Raw genomic sequence first — 19,134 nt, 5'->3', positions numbered from 1 at the left:
TTTTCTTCAGTTGTTCAAGTTGGTTTCCCATGTCTTGGAAAACAAGACGGAGTAGCAGCATTTGAAGTAAATGTGATTGTAATGAATTCTGAAGGCAACACCATCCTACAGACACCTCAAAATGCTATCTTCTTTAAAACATGTCAACAAGGTAATCATTCTTGCTCCGGGTTCTCATAACCAGGTTGGCAGTTATTAGCAGCAACTGCCACCTGTCAAGGCAACACTCCCCATCTCCACTGCCCAAACCTTGTGCTGCTGATTTCCACAGAGAACAGGGAGCCACCATATCTGCACCTCACCACCATGCCCCGGATGCCCATTTAAGCATGAAGGCCTGACTCCTTTCCCATCCTAATACAGACTTTTCCAGCACAAAATTTAAGCTCTAGAGGCTTTCAGTGCTCTAAAGATATGCCAAAAGGTCATCCCCCGCACCCCCCCACGAAAATGAATACTGAGGGCACTATCAGTTATCCCATTTCAGCATGAATTTAAGGAGCTACAGTAAATTCATAAGTGGCGATGAAAGGAGAATAAAGCTTGCTTTGCCTTCTTCCATGAGCCCACTACTGTTGGAAGTAAGATTGAGAGATGCAAAATTTTACTTTAAAGAAGACTTAGTAAAATACAAGTGGTATAGAGAGAAAGTGGGAGAAGTATTGACATTCAATAGATTATGATCATTGATGCACTGGGGTAAAAATGACCACTAACCTCTTCATGCTTGCTGTAATTCACCAAACACGATTTCAAAGGTGTTTATATAACCATGTTTCTCTTTGGTGAAGCTGAATGCCCAGGAGGATGCCGAAATGGAGGTTTTTGTAATGAAAGACACCTCTGTGAGTGTCCTGATGGATTCTACGGACCTCACTGTGAGAAAGGTAAAGAACAGAGAGAGCCAGATGCCCTTGCTTGCTTCCTAATGAAATGGAGCCGCACATGTGTTTTTAACACATCCCCTGAAATTATTTTTCTGGTTACATTATAAGAATTTGCGAAATCTTATAAAGCCACAGAAGAGCTATTGGAAAGTATTTCTTCTAGGAGTGTTTTTCTGTTGGATCTAATATGTGGTGACAAGGGCAGAGAACTTTGGCACGATGTATACATACTTTGTGACCACTCCACCCCAAAATTCACTATTGTATATACTATGCTTTGGCATAATCTTATAAAAGTTTTGAGGTTTTTTTCCTTCTATTTAAATTGCATTTTAAAAGCTAGTATTATGATTGATTTAAAAGTATCTACTCCAATTAAAAGTGGCTTGATTCACAGTTAAGTCTACAGTTGAGTTGTGAAGTTACTATAAGGCAAAAAAGAAAAAAGAAAAAAGGATGCATATCATTTGTGCAGTGAGTACATCCATTTAAGTAAAATTACTGTTAAGAAAGTTAATGAAAAAAGAGATAAACACGAAAATGTGCATTAACTACAAGTTGCTTAAATACTAAGAGCCTATTTGAACATAATGATAAAAATATTTTTTACCTTTAAGAAATAAAAATTTTCTTTGTTGGCATTTATTTTGGGATTAGATGGTTAACAAAATAGGGCAGGAAAAATATTTACAGATTTTCTTAAGAAGATCACATCTTAGTTGAAATAATAATTCTGGGAAAATTTTAATCAGCCCTTCAAATGTAACAATTCCAAAATTTTTTTATATGAAATTGGTTTTTAAAAGTCTGATATGAAAAAATAGTCTGATTTACAGTACAAAAAATAATTTTTAATATAGAGAACTTATATCTCTAAAGAGTGACCATTTCTGAGTCAATCACAAACTTGAAAATGTAGACCTGTTGTATTATTGACATTTCTAAAATAGTCCTTCTCCAAAACCCTATTTGGCCTTAATCAGAGTTCTCTCTCTCTACTAGCCCTTTGCACACCACGTTGCATGAATGGCGGGCTTTGTGTCACCCCTGGTTTCTGCATCTGCCCACCTGGATTCTATGGAGTCAATTGTGACAAAGGTAACAGTTTCTTTTTAAGAACAAGGTTTTTTTTAGTTTTTAAGTATTTGATTAAAAGAAATATACTTACTTATATCATTGCTCTTTATAACAGTGTTGTAAATAGGGTATATCACTTAGCTAGTTACTGTAATAACTTTAACCCCAACTTTTAGTGTAGCTTAACAAAACAGAAGTTTCTTTTCATTCACAGAATGGCTCTAGTGTAAGAATACCTGGTCAGTGGGCAAGCGAGCTTTTCTCCGTACAGTGACTCAAGGACCCAGGTGGCTTCCATCTGTGGTCCTGGATCCGGCCAATAAGCAGAGAGGAAGAGATTGGAATAGGCACTGCTTAAAAACAAAACAAAACAAAACTGGCTCAGAAGAGACTCATAAAACTTCCACACCTATTCCATAGGTCAGAATTAACCCCATGGTTCTACCTGGATGCAGGCAAAAGAGACGTCATCCCTGGCTGAAGAGCTGTTTCTCACTGACAACTTTATGGGATTGGGGTGGAGCATGGATTTTTATGAACAACTAGCTGTCCCTGCCACATGGGTTTTGGTAGGTCCTAAATTAGTTTTATGGGTGAGCTTCTAAGATGGAAATGAAACGACCTGCTCCAAATTGCCTGACCTAGAAGTTCACTGACCCTGCAACTCAATGCTCTGCTTACAGATCACATCTTTGAGAGATCTGGTTCCTCTTTTCTATGATGCTGTACCATAGCCAGATTTTACTCTCAGAAAGTGGATTCACATTTGATCCTAAAAATATTGAATGATTCATACTCTTTACCACCTACCTGTCTATTTTGCCTAGTTCGCATCTTTAATGAAAAAAAATTAAATAATATTCTGCAAAGTACATATAGTTAATGAAATTTTCCTTGTGTCAGAAATGCTTATTGCATGAGTAGAGCACTATTTTTAAATAAATACATGCTCAAAATCGAATCAGTATTATTTTTGAGAAATGTTTCTTTAGTGATAATGCAGTTAGTACGATTTAAGATTGACATAAGCAGCTTTTAATAAAAATAAAGAAAAGCTAAAAAAAAAAAGCCCCTAGGATGAGTCAGAATAATGATTTTGGTTTCCTGCTCTTTTCTGATATACAGAGTACTTTCATACAGTTATCTGATTTTATTCTCAACAACTTTCTGAGATATGTAAAGTTTTATCCATCACATTCCCAGATAAATGTGGTTTATAAAGCTTGAGTGGCTTGATCCAAATTCACCTCTTCCACTAGGCCATGATAACACTCAGGTCCTGGTTCCTCCGCGAGAGACTTGATCTATCTGTGGCTCACGCTTTTCCCATCTCTAAACTGGAAATTGAGCCATTGACCCCTGGTCCCCAACCCCTAAGCTAACTGAGATAATGTGTGAGAGCATTTCTACCTTTTATTTCTTGTAATCTTTTAAAACCAGGGCATTGGACTAAAAACAATTTTACAATTTATATTTATAGGGATTAAGCACTAATGACACCGATAATAATTAATAGCCAGTAAATAAAATTCTTTATTGTGAATCTTCTTTTTACTTGTCTAAATTTAGCACTCAGCATCTCTGCTATTTCAAAATTGGGCATTTCTTGAAGCAGAATTAAACTCATATTATCTTGAAACTATTAGGAAATAAAGCAAATCCTTCAGAGATTTGGATGAAGAACTCATGCATGAACAGGTATAAAGAGACCATTTGTGAGGCCTGCTAATGCAGATGTGGCTGTTGTTGGTGTAGTTTGCATAGAGTGCCTATTGTGTTGTTTTTCTGATATGGTATGGTGCCACAAATGCTGCACGGTCGCTGTTGAAGGAAAATATCTGTATTCCAGTATATTTTATACTTGGTAATATTTTACCTTTCAGATGAAAGATTTTCCTCCTTGTTAGGTTCCATTATTTTTTTGTTGTTCTTTTAAAAATCTCTTGAAATTCCATTTGGTCTCACTGGAGATCTGGAAACATTAAAAAATAATTTTTTTACTACCTCAACAAAAAATGCTTTTGTTGTCCAGGAGGGGGTGTAAAGCTTCTGAAATTATTGGCATGGAGCTGGACCTTAATGCTACATTTAAAAAAAAAAAGATTAAAGTTTAATTTTCGCTGGCTCTTGGGACATCAGTCGCAAACTTCAGGAACTGAGTAGTTTAGCCCTGGCCCAGTGTACCCTCAGTTCTCGTGAAAGTTACTTATGATCTCTGGCTCGTTTTCTTAATTAAGAATCATCACATAATAGAAATGTAAAGCAGCTTGGTCAGGACAGTAAAACACTCTGCAAATACTAAGGGTGTGGCCAAATTCTATAACCAACTTTGTCATGTTCTATAACTGTCAGATAAGCTCCCAGGTTCTTTGCATTCTACGCATTAGTAAGGGATAGTGCTCAGAGGGCCCTGGCCAAGCAGGCACTGATCTTGCTGTTTTCTCATCTCTCCTTATCCCCAGGAGAAACAGAGATAAGGAGGGAGACAGGACACACTCACAAACACAACTGTCCAGCCCTAACAATACTGGCACCAAGTGGCAAAGAGGAAGCCCAAAGAGCTGGTTCTCCTAAATTCGAATCTTAAATCCTATACCCAAATGCTGCTGTTCCCTTTTACATCAGGAAGCTTGATTTTGCCAAAGCAAGTACAGCATTGTCAATAAGCTGGGAGACACTTAGGATTTTAAACAAAAAGCTTTATCATTTAAGAAGTATGATGTGCATAGAACATTCTAGTTGGATTTCTTTTCCTCAAAGAAAGCACACTCTTGTAACTTTTGGATTTCCTTTCTGACTTTCCTATTGGAAGCTTACTTCAGCTTTTGTTCATCCGTAGCCAACTTTGGCCTATTTTATATAGGACAAGAACAAATAAGCCATATAACTGGAATTGCTGAGAATTCAAGCTCTTATTTTAATCTCTTTATAGAATGAGCCAACTTGTCTATTTTTAGATTTTTGCTCTCCTCCTGTCCCCATTTCTGTCTTCCCTCTCTTTTAGGTTCTAGTGAGCAGTCAAATTCCAGAAGTTGACACCAAGAGAGAGGGTTCAGGATGAATCAAACATATTTTACCTGGATAACCCAGTTAATTGGATTCCCACAATAACATATCCCAGCTCTTCATCCCTCTGGCTCATGCTGCTGCCACTTCCCTGCCTGTGGGAATCTCACGAGGGTTGACAGGCTGTCTGTCCTTCCCTGAATATTATTACTCTTTCCTCCAAATATCATAAAAATCTAATTTTAAAAAAATTCCCATGACATAAGATGAATCTCTGTTCTTATTCTGTAAAAAAGTTGCTTTCTCCTTTGTCAGGCCCTAATACTTATGACTTCTCATCCTTTTATCTATTTCAACTTTGAAAGTTTTCTCTTTGAAAGTTTTCTCCATTTTCCTCTTTCTTTACCTTAAAAAAAAAAAGTGGGGCGGGGTGGGTTCCTAGTGTTTCCTTTTAAGGGCATAGATATTTATAAGAAAATAAAAAAGATCATTTTTTTTTACATACCATGCCTCTTTTCACAAAGATGTAAAGCCTTCTGAGTAGATACTATATAATGTGTATGGTACACTCTTCTGTTGTCAGAGTCTGCAAATGGTCAAGCAATTGGTTACAATTCTTGTATTTGTAAAGTGGCTTACTTACTACATAAGTAAACCGGCGAGTAGCAGATGCCTCAGAAGTATCACCGAACTTGTGAATTTTTTATAGATTTAACCTACTGTCTAATGCAATACCCTGTTCTTCATTCTAACAGCAAACTGCTCAACTACCTGCTTTAATGGAGGGACCTGTTTCTACCCCGGAAAGTGTATTTGCCCTCCAGGACTAGAGGGAGAACAGTGTGAAATAAGTGAGTGATGTTCTTCTTCATTCTCTTTGATCTTTGGAGACCTTAGAAACTCCATGTAACCTCTTCATTTTATCAGTGAGGAATCTGAAGCCCAGAGACAGTGAATAGCTTGTCTAAGGTCTCAGGCTTGTGGTTTCTTTTCATTAGGTTCAGCCCCATTCCTTTTGGCTAAAGGTGGAGCAAAGAGTGACAAAGCTCAGCTCAGATGACTCAGAGCAAATGCTCTCTGACTCAGTGATGTCCGGGTTTGGGTCATTCAGCATGTAGCATTATTCTTGATGGTTTTGTCTCCTTCTCATTGTTCAAAGCCCATAGTTTCAGCCTAGAAATGTAGACCTGAGCTTTGGGACAACTAGGATTTGCTTATCTACCTACATGCATAGTTTTTTTCTCTGCCACATTTCCTAAACTAGACTGAGCCGAATAACCTATCTAAGAGAAAAGGATAGGCTCAAGAAAAATGAGAAAAAGTGTGCACAGCAAAAATAAAGAATGAACTAATAACACACAACAACATGAATGCATCGTACAGATGTTAAGTAAAAAGAGCTAGACGCAAAAAAGTGCATACTGTGTGATTCTATTTTTCTGAAGTTCAAGAACAGGTGAAACTAATGGATGATGGTGGAAACCAGAATAGTGGTAGGGGGCACAAAGGAACTTTATGGGTTGCCAAAAATTCTCTATTTCTTGATTGATGAAGTGTCTCATGAGTATTTATTTATGTAAAAAAAATTACTTGAGTTGTAAACTTAAGATGGGGGCATGTTATGCCTTCATTATGTTTGTCATGCTCTGATACAAAAAAAAAAAAATTTAATGGTAGAATGTGGTAGACAATCATGGTTCTGGAAATCAGGATATCAAACTGCTTATCTTGGCTCTGCCACCTACCACCCATGTAACTCTCAGCAAGCCATTGAAGCTCTCTATTAAATTCAAGAATGAGCCCCATCCTAGATTGCCTTATGTTCCAGAAGGCAGATAACATCAAAGTTCTGCTAAGGAAGGTACAAAAACAACATGAGCCCGTCTGCCAAGGGCGCCATGTCCCTGCCTTCTGGAAGTTCTGGATATGGCAGTTTCATTTCCAGCTGTATATCTGTAAAACACCACTGTGTTTGGTACAGCCATAGTTTCTGAAGTCATAGTGGGTTCAAAATTAAATAATACTGACTATCTATTTTACGTTTCAACCTCTAATTTATTTGCAGGTTTTTGTACTTTAATGAGTAGTAGATGAAGTAATCTTTTTTTTTTTTTTTAATAGAGTTCAAATGAAATACCTCTGAAGTTTTCATAGAACATGTAATTAATTGTCAGGATGTGGTTTCTGTTCTTTTGGTGACCCTACCCTGATAAAGACATCTGTGAACTTACTTCGCTCAATTTTTTCCCTGTATTTACTCTCAGACTTTACGTAGTTACTTGGTTCATGTTTATGAATCTTTGTTCATGGGCTCATTTCTCATCATATAAGTATGCCCTTTCGTGCCTTAGGTTTATGACCTTTCCACTGGCAGAGGCAATATTTTTTATTTCTGTTTTTTTTTTTTCCTAACTGCACCAAAAATGTGGGCCTTTGAAAGCTCCTGATTATCCCTATCACCAGTTATATTTAAATCATTTTAGAAAACTTTATCTTATAGGAACCACATTACCAGAAAAATACAGAAATGGATCTTACGTAGAAAAGTGCCTCTACTGTAATAGAGACAAAAGTTGAATTATGTATTCTTATTTTTAAATTGAGATATAATTCATGTACCATAAAATTTACCATTTAAAGTCTACAGTTCAGTATATTCACAAAATCGTGCAGCATCACTTATATCTAATTCCAGAACATGTCATCACCCCCAAAAGAAACCCTGTACCTATTAGCAGTCACTCCCCATTCTTCTCCCCAGGGCCCTAGAAACCACTAATCTACTTTCTATTTCTTTAGATTTTCCTATTCTCAATAATTTTATATAAATAGAATCATGTAATATAAGGCAATTTGTGTCTGACTTCTTTCACTTAGCATGATGTTTTCAAGGTTCATCCATGTTGTAGCATGTATCATTACTTCCTTTTAATTGCTGAATAATATTCCATTGTATGGATATACCAACCACATTTTGTTTATCAGTTCATCAGTTAACGGACATTTTGTTGTTTGCACTTTGGGGCTATTATGAACAATGCTGCTATGAACATTCATGTACAAGTTTTTGTGTGAACATATGTTTTCATTTCTCTTGGGTGTATGTGGAATTGCCAGACCATATGTTAACTCTGTGTTTAATTTTTTGAGGAACTGCCCAACTGTTTTCCAAGGAGGCTGTACCATTTTACATTCCCACCAGAAATGTACAAGGATTCCAATTTCTCCACATCCTTGCCAACACTTGTTACTTGTTGTCTTTTTTTAATTAAAATATATATTCGAATGTTATTTATATTTTAATTTCTCTTGGCCTCTATCAGGATTGATACCTTCTCAAATTTTATTCTGACTTGATTACGAGATACACTTGCAGATTAACAATAAGACCACACAAATTATTTATACTGAATTATAAATGGGTTTTTAAAATAACTTAATGGGTTCTTATTATTATAAAAGTTCTCTGTAAAAAATTTAAAATATTGGGTAAAACAATTAAAAATAACCCATAATCCTAAGATCCAAAGATGATTGTTGTTGGTACTTATTGTAAACCTTTTTAATCTTTTCTCTATATGAAACAGAGTAGCAAATTTAAGTTATCCCACAATCCGATGGGTGGAGGAAGTCTAATGTCTTTATTAATTGTCAACACCTTATGTCATTGTTCTCACTGGACTCATTCACTGGTTATAGTAAAAATGCTAACTGTTTAAACTTAGTCAAATCTGTTTGTCTTTAGGCAGTCCTTAGTCTTTTTTAGGTAATATCTCAAGTTGACTCAGTTTTCTACTGTTCAATAGATAGAATTTGGTTGCAAAATATTTTCAGGAAAAGAAGTCAATATCAAAGACATTTACAGGATTCTGAATTTTAAAACAATCAGCTCTTCATGAGGTTTCGGCTTAATGAGGTTTGATCTATGAATGACCTTTTCACAAACTGTTGCCTGCGGTCACATTTCTGTTGTGCGATAACCAGTAGAGAATGTCCCCCTTCTTGGCTGCAGAGAACCTAAGGGGGCCTCACTTACCAAGAAAATGAAAAGACCCATGGAGATAGTGAAACGGTTCTCTCCACCAGTCATTCTCTGCATTGTCCTTAGTTACCAAGTTCGCTTCTCATAAAACATGGGGAAATTTGGGCTCACTGAGTATTTCACAATAAATATTTTATCTTTTCTATCATATAATTATTGTCCCACATCTTGCTTACTTGGAAAACCTCATTCTGCATTGCAGAATACTGTGATATGATCCAAAGCTGTGTATATGATGAGGTCAGATGTTTCTTCGATGCAAAAAGAAATTCAGAGTTAGGTACTTCTTTTCTTTAGGTAAGAGTTGGGATCTCGACCAAATAGTAAATGCTATACTGTGCATCTAAACCTAGAAAAAAAGGACTCTTTTGGATATTTAATGGTCAATGAAAAGGTGGTATTCTATTAGTAAGGTTGTTTTAACACCTGTTTCTGGAACACCCCTGCGTCAGAAAAATCTAAAGGTCTAATGACATTCTGGGTTTTTGAGAGACTCTAACATCTCAGTATTATATCAGTATTGTCTCCCCCATGACTAAATCCTGTTTCATCCAATTTATATATGAAGAAAGTCTTTTAAGATAAGTAAAAAGAAAAGTGTGTTTTTAGCAAAATGATTTTCATATGGAATTCATTTCATGTTTGTCGAGCATAGTGCTTGCCAGTAAAATATATAGTTCACTTCTTTCAAAGCTTCATTTGCCATTAAAAAAAAAAAAAGAGCTTACAGAATGAAAGGTGGGTTGTTTTAGGATAAAGATTTCATTTCTTCTCCTTATGTATTGAGTCCTTTGTAATGAATGTTCTGCTAAAGTAGAAAAAAAAAAAGAACAAGAACAACAATAACAAAACATCCAAACTCTTCCACTACCAAAATTTAATGGCTGTTTGCTCTCTTTGCAACATCATTATGCCAGTTACAGGATGCGGTTTCATCTCTGGGTGAACACTCCTTTATCTTCTACTTCTTCAAAAAATTCAACCTTAGGCTAGCAAATTCCAGATAATAAAAAAAGAATAAGTAGCTTCTGGAATAAGAAGAAAATTATTACATATTTTTTACATTTAAGGCCCTATCCTAGTTCTAAAATCTTGTGATTCAAAGAGCTATGAAAACATTAGCAATATTCATTTGGCACACAGATGAAAGAAAGAATGATGTATTATTAGGATCTGAGATATTCCCAGCAGTGTGGTCTCGGGCACCTTTTGGGCCCCATCTCGTACCCTCAGTTAGCCTTTCACTCCAGCCACTGCTACAACAACCTGTTTTGCACACGTATAACCTGATTGCACCTCATCTTAGCTATTCCATACTTCTCTCACTTTCCACCGAGAGACTCCACTGAGTCCTAAAAATATATATATAGCCTGTACTCACACAGTTGCAAAATGAAAGCACAAGGAAGTTATCCCATGGTGCTACCCTCAACCCGTGGGAGACAGCTGCTGATGAATAAATGCTCCCCTCTACCTTCTTGTAGACAGCTTGAAGGTGCCAGCTACATGGCTCCTCATAAGGACCCAGCAGGATGGAGCCCAGTTGTTGCAGCGATGGCCAACCCGCAAACATACTTTTGTATTGGCTTTCCTTCCTTCCCTGTTTCATTCTTCCATTCTCCTTATCCTATTTTTAGGATCACTTTCCCAAATAAACTATCTACGTGCAAGCCTGTTTTCTGGAGAATATTAGGCTATGACAGATGTCATCAGGTACCGGTATAGATGGTACAGATGTCATCAGGCCTGTTTTCAGAAAAAGTGGCATTCAAAAATCAAAACCCAGAGAAAAGATCATTTATAGGAAAAGATCATTTCTATATGAACTTTTAGTAAACTTAAATTGCTAGCGTTTATGAATCGGTTAAAATGTTCTGTTTATAAAAAAAGTAATGTAAACACAGCTTTCAAGTAACTCATTTACTGTAAAAGATAAATATCCAAAATCATAAGAATAATAGCCTGTTTGTCCTAAAAATGAAACTCAAACAATAACAATAGCAAAATGAGATTAAATCTGAAATAAGTGGAAATAACCACCATTTAAAAGCATTTATCCTCTCAAAGCCTTGCAGATTTCTTTGAAAAATGTGATTACGTCTGAATGAAGCACCGAGTTCCTTACTTATTTTCATTCTTGTCTGTTTCAGGCAAATGCCCACAACCCTGCCGAAATGGAGGTAAATGCATTGGTAAAAGCAAATGTAAGTGTCCCAAGGGTTACCAAGGAGACCTCTGTTCAAAGCGTAAGTACCCCATACACATAATCAGTCTGGGTTATAGAATAATTAAAGTAGCAGCAGTCTTGGACTGCATGACTTCTGTGCCTACTGCATGTTGCCTAGACATCATAATTAATCTTTCTTTACTGACGTATGTATTTCCTGTATGTAGACTAAAGATGTATGAAATGTACACGTGTAAAAAACTGAGACATTCACACACAAAACTGAACTTTTTAACCATTAGGAATTTTCTTCAGGAAAATAAACTTCCATTGCCTAGCAGTTTCAACATCCTGCTGAGTGTCTTTTGTGAATGTGGAGCATCAAGCTTAGTTTAAGATGACTCTCAGGGCTTTTTCAGTAAATCTCAAAATGACTTGTAGCTAAAGATTAACTTAGAAAAAAAGAATTAGGGGATGAAGCCAAAACTAACACATTCTAAAGAACTACAGGAAAAACAGCTGTGTAATTCTGTTGAAAAATGAAAGCTCAGGAAACATTCTTTTTATCTCCTTTGATTCTAGCTGTCTGTGAGCCTGGCTGTGGTACACATGGAACCTGTCATGAACCCAACAAGTGCCAATGTCAAGAAGGCTGGCATGGAAGACACTGCAATAAAAGTGAGTGGGAGCCATCTGGGGAGCCGGCCTCTTTCACGTCTGTTTCTTGGCCCCAGAGACTAACAGACAACGTATAACTCAGCCCTGCTTTCGTTTCAGCCCTCCTCTGCCTATTCTCCCCCCATGCTTCCTCCTGTCACCCTCAGCTCTCTAAATTTTAGAGTCCAAGCTGTAGAGGGTAAAGAGAATGGATCATTGTAAAATATCACCACAAATATTTTCTAGGTTAAATTAGTATAACAGATTGATTTGATAACACAAGAACTGACAAGTAAAAGTAAGATTTTAAGTCAAATGTGGAATTAGTATCTGATTTTATCATTCGAGATTTACCGACTAGCACATAAAACATTCAGAGTTTTGTTCTTTAAAATCTTTAGATTGTATTGGTTATGGTGTATTTTAAATGAGTTCTTTTGAGGGAAAGAAAAGGTCTATGAATTATGGGAGAGATGTTATAATCGAGTTCCATTTTTTCCAAATTTACTATCAAAAACGAACTAGTGATTTAGATAATAAACCACTGGCCTGGTTTATACACAAATGAACCTTGCTGAATGCAACCATTTCACTTCGATTGGTATCTTCGCTGTGCTAAGCATGAATCCAGGCACTGGGGACATAGAGTGAACAGACAGAAAAGGCTCTGCCTGGTGGAGCCTCGGTCCTAGTGGGAAGGACAGTCAATTAGTAAGTGAACCGAATAAACAGTGCAGTTTCCATACACCTGGCAGCCGGAACTCAGTTTCTTAAGCATGGACCCACGGTCCACTTTTCTTTGAGGAAAGAGAGACTTCATTCATACAACACCCTTCAATAACAGAAGTCCAGGTTGTGTCTCCGAAATAATGTACACAAGTTGAACAAATCATTTACTCATCAGATGTTTTTCTATATCAAAGGTCTCTAAAGGGAGGTACATAGAGTCCAGTGGATGTGGAAATGATCAGTAGGATGTTGAGGAAAAATAATAGTTTTAAAATATATTTTATATTATTTTATTTACATTTGTATGAATGCACATACACTATATAAATATTTGTACTTATATATCTCAATCTCAAATTTCTTATTTTGTGCATACTTTATAATAATGTTCACATATTATTCTTATGTACATATATAATACATTTATATATAGGTATACATGTTTGTTTGTTTGTTTGTTTATTTTAAGATTGTTGGTGTCTGGTCTAGGCTACACTAAGCCATTGATTTGATTCTTTTTCACCTACTGAATTGATTACATAGTAGATTGAATTGGCTTCAGGTGGGCATAGCTTAACAAGAAGTGTGGCTCCTCTGGAAAACAGTTCCTTTACCCTAGTGGTAATGATTGAACAGCATCCAAGTTAGGACATACCTACCAGGAACCCTTTTGACCAAAAGACCTATAGAAAACTAACCATTTCTAGAGCTGTTTTGGAAAAGAGTAAACCAAACTCTTTATTTTACCCTCAACCTGATACAAAACCTGAGTTTTGTCACAAAATCGGAGAAGTCCTCAGGCCTGGGGTGAGGCCAGACCATACATCCCAGGGCTCAATTATAAATGTCTTCTGGGACTCACATCGGGAGCCTAGTGACCACCAAGAGTGATGGGAGGACAGCACGAGGGGCACTGTTTCTGCTGACACACGTAGTTACTCTTCTAAAAAGGCAAGTTAGAGGTCGTCATGGAGTATAGATGAGCAATTCTCACAGGTCTGCCAGTCCCCAGATAGCATCCACACTTGCAGACCATGCTGCTGAAAGCTTCCGTCATCAGTGTACCTCCTCAGCTCAAGGCACTGCATGTCAAGAAGATGCCCTGGTGCTTGATTAAAATACAAACGTGCTTTCAGGTCGAGGCCACCCAGCCACTTTAAACATTAGCTAAAAGAATCAGGCAAAAAGAAGGAGGTTTGTTTTGACTGAAGGGAGGTGACAAGGCAGCTCTAAGGCACAAGAGTTCTAAGAACAGATTCCCAGTGGGGTGACACGTTGGGAGGTCCCAGGCACCCAGACGTCTCAGTGGGGAGGAGTGTACTGGAGACAGACTTCTCTGCTTTGGCTCACCCTCACCAGCAGGGAGGTTTGGGCTTCATGGGTGGCGGGGAAAGCAGCAGGATAGAGATTTACTCCAGCACATTGTTGGCTCATGTTTTGGCCATTCCTTGAGCTACTAGCCTATACACTAACAATTCAAAGAAACACACTCAGAAACAAAGTTTTCTGTACTCAGTAGTTACTTAATGGCATGCTTACATTTAAAAACCATAAGGAACAAATGAAATGCCAAACTTGACACCGATGCACAGGAAGATGGAGACAAATTTTTACAATGTGATTGCTGTCTTGGATGACTTATAGGAAATCAGTAAGAATAAATCAGTGCCCCGAGTACCTCCAAAAGTTCACAAGAAGTAGCAAAGCAGGTCTCAAGTTGTGTAACTCAGTGTTACACTCTACTTAATGACAACTGATGCCCACCTTGATCCAAACTCACAAATCCCCATTGATAAGGAGTCAGTTCAAATCATGACCCTTTCTCTAATAATTATAATGGAAGCTCTTAATTCTTACGAAATTCCTATTTTGTGTAAGTGTAATAGCCACACCCGAGCATGTGATCTATGTGAAGAGTGCAGGTTGCTATTTTGAACTGGATCAATATAGTCGGGGCTGGTTTTGCAATGCAGTGAGAAGGATCAATGACCAAATCCTCTGCAGAAGTATCCCTGCATTCAAGACCTCAGTGCTAGATCCTAGTAGCCCTTGGGTGGAGAAGATCCTTACATTCAATCACATTCATCCAAACTTTGCATCAAGAGTTTCTGCGTAGCCAAAATACGTAGTGAGTCAGATATTTCATGGAAGCCAGATTTGATGGAGTTAGTAAAATAGGTTTCTTTTAACACAGATCTTGAGCCTGGAACATCTTTTCAATCAGGTAGCTTTTTGAGGTCGCTGTGGTCTTTCACTCTGGGTTGAGAAGGGAAAATGGATTTTATTTGAATGGTTAATAATGAATCTGAAGAGCCTGTTTTTGTAGTTTCTTTTCTTTTAAGCTGTGAATAATTTTGCAGGGTACGGAGCCAGCCTCATGCATGCCCTGAGGCCAGCAGGCGGCCGGCTCAGGCAGCACACGCCTTCACCTAAAAAGGCGGAGGAGCGGCAGGATCCACCTGAATCCAATTACATCTGGTGAACTCCGACATCTGAAACGTTTTAAGTTACACCAAGTTCATAGCCTTTGTTAACCTTTCATGTGTTGAATGTTCAAATAATGTTCATTACAGTTAAGAATACTGGCCTGAATTTTATTAGCTTCGTTATAAATCACTGAGCTGATATTTACTCTTCCTTTTAAGTTTTCTAAGTACATCTATAGCATGATGGTATAGATTTTCTTGTTTCAGTGCTTTGGGACAGATTTTATATTATGGCAGTTGATCAGGTTAAAATTTTGTCTTTTCAGTGTGTAGTTGGCAAATAATTTCCAAAATCACAATCATTCATGGTGTCGAGGGGTTAGGGTTACATTAGAGAAAGTAAATGGAACAAATATGCATAAATCACAAGGGTTTGGATGAAGCAGTTAATGGTGCTGAAGTTACAGCATTTCAAATTTTATTGTCATGTATTTAGACATTTTCATGTTTTTTTAAATCGCCCTTATTTTTTAAACTTTCATTACAATATATTTTGACCTTACTATGATTCCAGAGAATTCACTATTAAAAGAAAAGAAATAACACTGTGGTAGTGGCATTTAAACAATATAATATATTGTAAACACAGTAAAATAGGGAATATAATGTATGAACTTTTGACATTGGCTTGAAGCAATATAATATATTGTAAACAAAACACAGCTCTTACATAATAAACAATTTATACTGTTTGTATGTATAAAATAAAGGTGCTGCTTTAGTTTTCAGAGTGTTGTATGGTGTGGTCTTTGCCTGTGCCATTTTATGGAAATAAAGTTGGTTGCAACTGAGCTATGGTTAAAACTGCCGCACCATTAAAAAGAGAAGCTTCTCCATTCTCTGACCCTGTCCTAGCTCTCCAAACTCATCTCTCTCTCCAAACTCATCTCTCTCTCCTATCTCTCTGTCTCTGCTCTAGCCATGCTACACAACACTCTGTTGCCACTGCCTGCAAGGCTCGTATTTATGTAAGCTCTTAGCTTAGTTGTCATTTCTTTCAAGAGGTCTTCTCTAAGTCGAATGTGTTAAATATTCCATTAGTGGAAGACTTTCTAATAGTGTCAGGATGTCACAAATAGAAAAGTGCTATCATTTATCAAAAATTTGTTGGTTCTCAAGAACATTATGTGTTATAATCCTATGCGATGGGTGTCATTTTGCCCTTTTGCAGGTAAGAAAACTGAGTCATGGAGACATCAAGCAGTTTATCCAAGATCACGCATGATAGGGTATGGTTTCAAGACAGGAACAGATTTCAACAGATTTCAGTCATGCTGTCTGACTCTGAAAACTTAATGCTCTGCTATTCTTTCTCTTTCCTTTTTCTCAGCAAATACAGTAGAAGGCAAAACTAGGTAGCAACTTTCCAACATATTTTATTCTCATTCTCCCAAGGAAATGTGGACTTTATTTCATAGATATTCTAAGGTCTACACGTTTTCTTATGCTAGAGAGTTGCAATGACCAGTTATGTGATGTAGGAACGTGAAGTCTGTTATAGAAAGTGATCGAAGAAGAGGCTGGAAGCAGAGTGAACAAATCTCGTGGTGCTAGGCCACAGGAATCTTTCTCTAACTAGCCAGAGTCTGGAGTGTCAGCCTATGGTTGCACAAACTTGGCAAAGTTGGTCAAGAGCCAGGGAGCTAACCCTGCGATCTTAATATGAGAACCAACTTAAGACTTTTAGGTAAAAATATAATTGCATGATAAAGAGGATATAAGCGACAGAAAGTTAAATTTGAGGATAGGATGATAATAATAATAGCTAACCCTTATATAGTGCTTAGTTTATTCTAAGCATCTTACTTATATTAACTCGTAGATGAATAATAGAATAGTGGGAAATTAGACTGAAAGCAGGGTAACAAACTGCAATGGTCTAGGTCAGTCATCTCCAAACCATTTTGATTGCACACTCCATTAGAAACATTTGAGAACATAGTCCTATGTATATATGACTATTATTTATTTACATGTATAATTACCAATACATGCATTATAAAAGCAAGAAATGTTAAAAAGAAGAGATAAAAGTATAAATAGAAGCTCTAATATTTTCTTCACTTACTCAAAAGATGGTTTTACATACACACTGGAGTATACCCACTCCCTAACCCCCACCCTCCATTCCCCTCCCATCCCCCCATGGGAGACCTCAAGTAAAAGGGAGAGATAATAGGATCTGAAATGACTTTAGCGTCAGAGAGGAGAGTTTGCACTCAAGGGAGATTTCAAATCTTAAGCAGGGGACTAGATGACTGATTGAATCTAAGGGTTAAAAAGAGAGAGGAATCTGGACACTGAGGCTAATGACTAAAGAGAAACAAGTGTGGGTAGGGGGATGGTTTCTAGAGATGTTGAGTTCAGTTTTGAAGATGTTGAGTTTAAAGTGCCTTTGGGACATCTTGGTGGAAAATGCCTGGTAGGCACCTGGAAATACAGTTAGGAGGGGAGGTCAATATTTTATTAAGAATTAGTTATAAATGAATAACACTAATTTTATGTTGAATTACTTTTAATAAAAATATATATATATATATAATTGTTTCTGTGAGGAACAGTATAATTCACTTGTGTTTTGTTGTGTTTTTAGATTCCATATATAGTTAAAATCCCTTGCTGCTTACCTATGTATATGTTTATTTGTATAACAGTATGGCCTTTATTATTTGGCAAATTGATTGAGCACTTCCTCCCTCCCCTTCCCCCCATAACCATATGTATTATGAGTTTTCATCCAAAATATACTCTTTGGTTATTTTGTTATACGGAATCATAAAAATAGAGGCCAGCTCTTAAAACAAAAGCCAATAATATGGGATATGAAATACTTATTACTCCTAAGAAGTTATCACAAAAGAGGAAGAGGAAGAAGGAGAAGGAGGAATAAGAAGAGGAGGAGAATATTTATATAAAATACCTCTAAACAGTAATTTAAAAGTTAAAATAGTGAGGAGTTAAGGTTAGTCTGAAATGTATAACATTGGACAAGAGAGGATGAGTAAGAAAAACGAGTCAAATGGAATAAAGGTTAGATCATCAAATGGATCCAGGAGGGGACCCCCTGCACACTTGTGAGAAGCAGACTGTAAATTTAGCTCTAAGCTCTGCTCTAGTTACCTCAAACAGGAAACCAAGACTCGTTATGAGTCTCAAAGACCATAAACACAAAAACGAACTAGTTGCTCAGAAGTTAAACTATACGAGGAATTTATATTTGGGCTGGATCAAGACATGTAAGAAATGGAAAGCTACTTTTTGACATCCCTTCAAGTTGATATTCTTTAAAATATCTCCTCTACATTTATTTATAGAGAAACTGCACGAATAAGAGGTTAAAAACAACAAAGGGGGCTCACGGAGTTCCGCTTATTATCCACCATCTCAGGCAATTTGTCTCTGACCCAAAAATTCTATGCCCTTCCCAGCAAGCAAAAGCTCTCCAGTTAAATCCAGCCAAGCTACTCAGAGGAAAGTTTATTGAGCATATTGTTATTTGAGCATGCTCCTTGAAATTAACTCTTCCCCAAGTGACTTCTCGAAATATTCCCTTCAACCATATGCAGTACTCCTTTTGAAAAATAGTTTTAGTAACTAAATTTTTTCCCATCTCATTCTATGTCCAGTAAACCTTATGACACAATTTTAGCTTGACACACTAGGCGCAGCCGCAGATGAGTTAGCCCTTACTCGGCTCCAACTGAGAACAGAGAGCAACGTCTCCTGTAGGTTCTCATAAAGAGGTAAGAGTGCCACGTAACACACAATGCTCTCAGTTAAGCAGACAGAGTAATAACGAATAAGACTGTTTCTATATTCTTCAAGAAGGCACAAATCATCACAATAAAGTACAGTTTAATAAAAGCATTTCTACCAAAGTAGAGGAAGGGAAAGGGATACTGGGAGGTGAGCAATTTTTAAATGGGGTAAATGAGAAACATGGCCATTTCAGAAGAATTTCTTGAGGCAATAAAAGGAAAGAAAAGGAAGGAAAACAAATGACTATCCAAAGACAGGAGTGTCGTCATCATAATTTTTAAGCAGTTTATGCAAGTGGTACAAATATAAAAATTTAATAAGTAT

The 19,134-nt window shown here is 37.0% G+C and overlaps 1 protein-coding gene across 1 annotated transcript in view; it reads left to right on the top strand.

Moving 5' to 3' along the window:
* The window catches only part of WIF1 (Wnt inhibitory factor 1), a 59,895-nt gene extending 44,114 nt beyond the window's left edge, over positions 1–15,781 (top strand). The window contains exons 4-10 of the mRNA XM_039865917.1: positions 11–151; positions 792–887; positions 1,890–1,985; positions 5,726–5,821; positions 11,163–11,258; positions 11,762–11,857; positions 14,926–15,781. Coding sequence (XP_039721851.1) covers positions 11–151; positions 792–887; positions 1,890–1,985; positions 5,726–5,821; positions 11,163–11,258; positions 11,762–11,857; positions 14,926–15,047 — 743 coding nt within the window. The 3' untranslated portion in view covers positions 15,048–15,781. The remainder of the gene's footprint in view (positions 1–10; positions 152–791; positions 888–1,889; positions 1,986–5,725; positions 5,822–11,162; positions 11,259–11,761; positions 11,858–14,925) is intronic.
* Positions 15,782–19,134: the final 3,353 nt, after the last annotated feature.

The sequence above is a fragment of the Pteropus medius genome, unplaced genomic scaffold (genome assembly GCF_902729225.1).
Source record: "Pteropus medius unplaced genomic scaffold, Ma_sr-lr_union100, whole genome shotgun sequence".
NCBI lineage: Eukaryota > Metazoa > Chordata > Mammalia > Chiroptera > Pteropodidae > Pteropus > Pteropus medius.
Note: the sequence above shows the minus strand (reverse complement) of the source record. Positions and strands in the feature narration are given on the sequence as shown.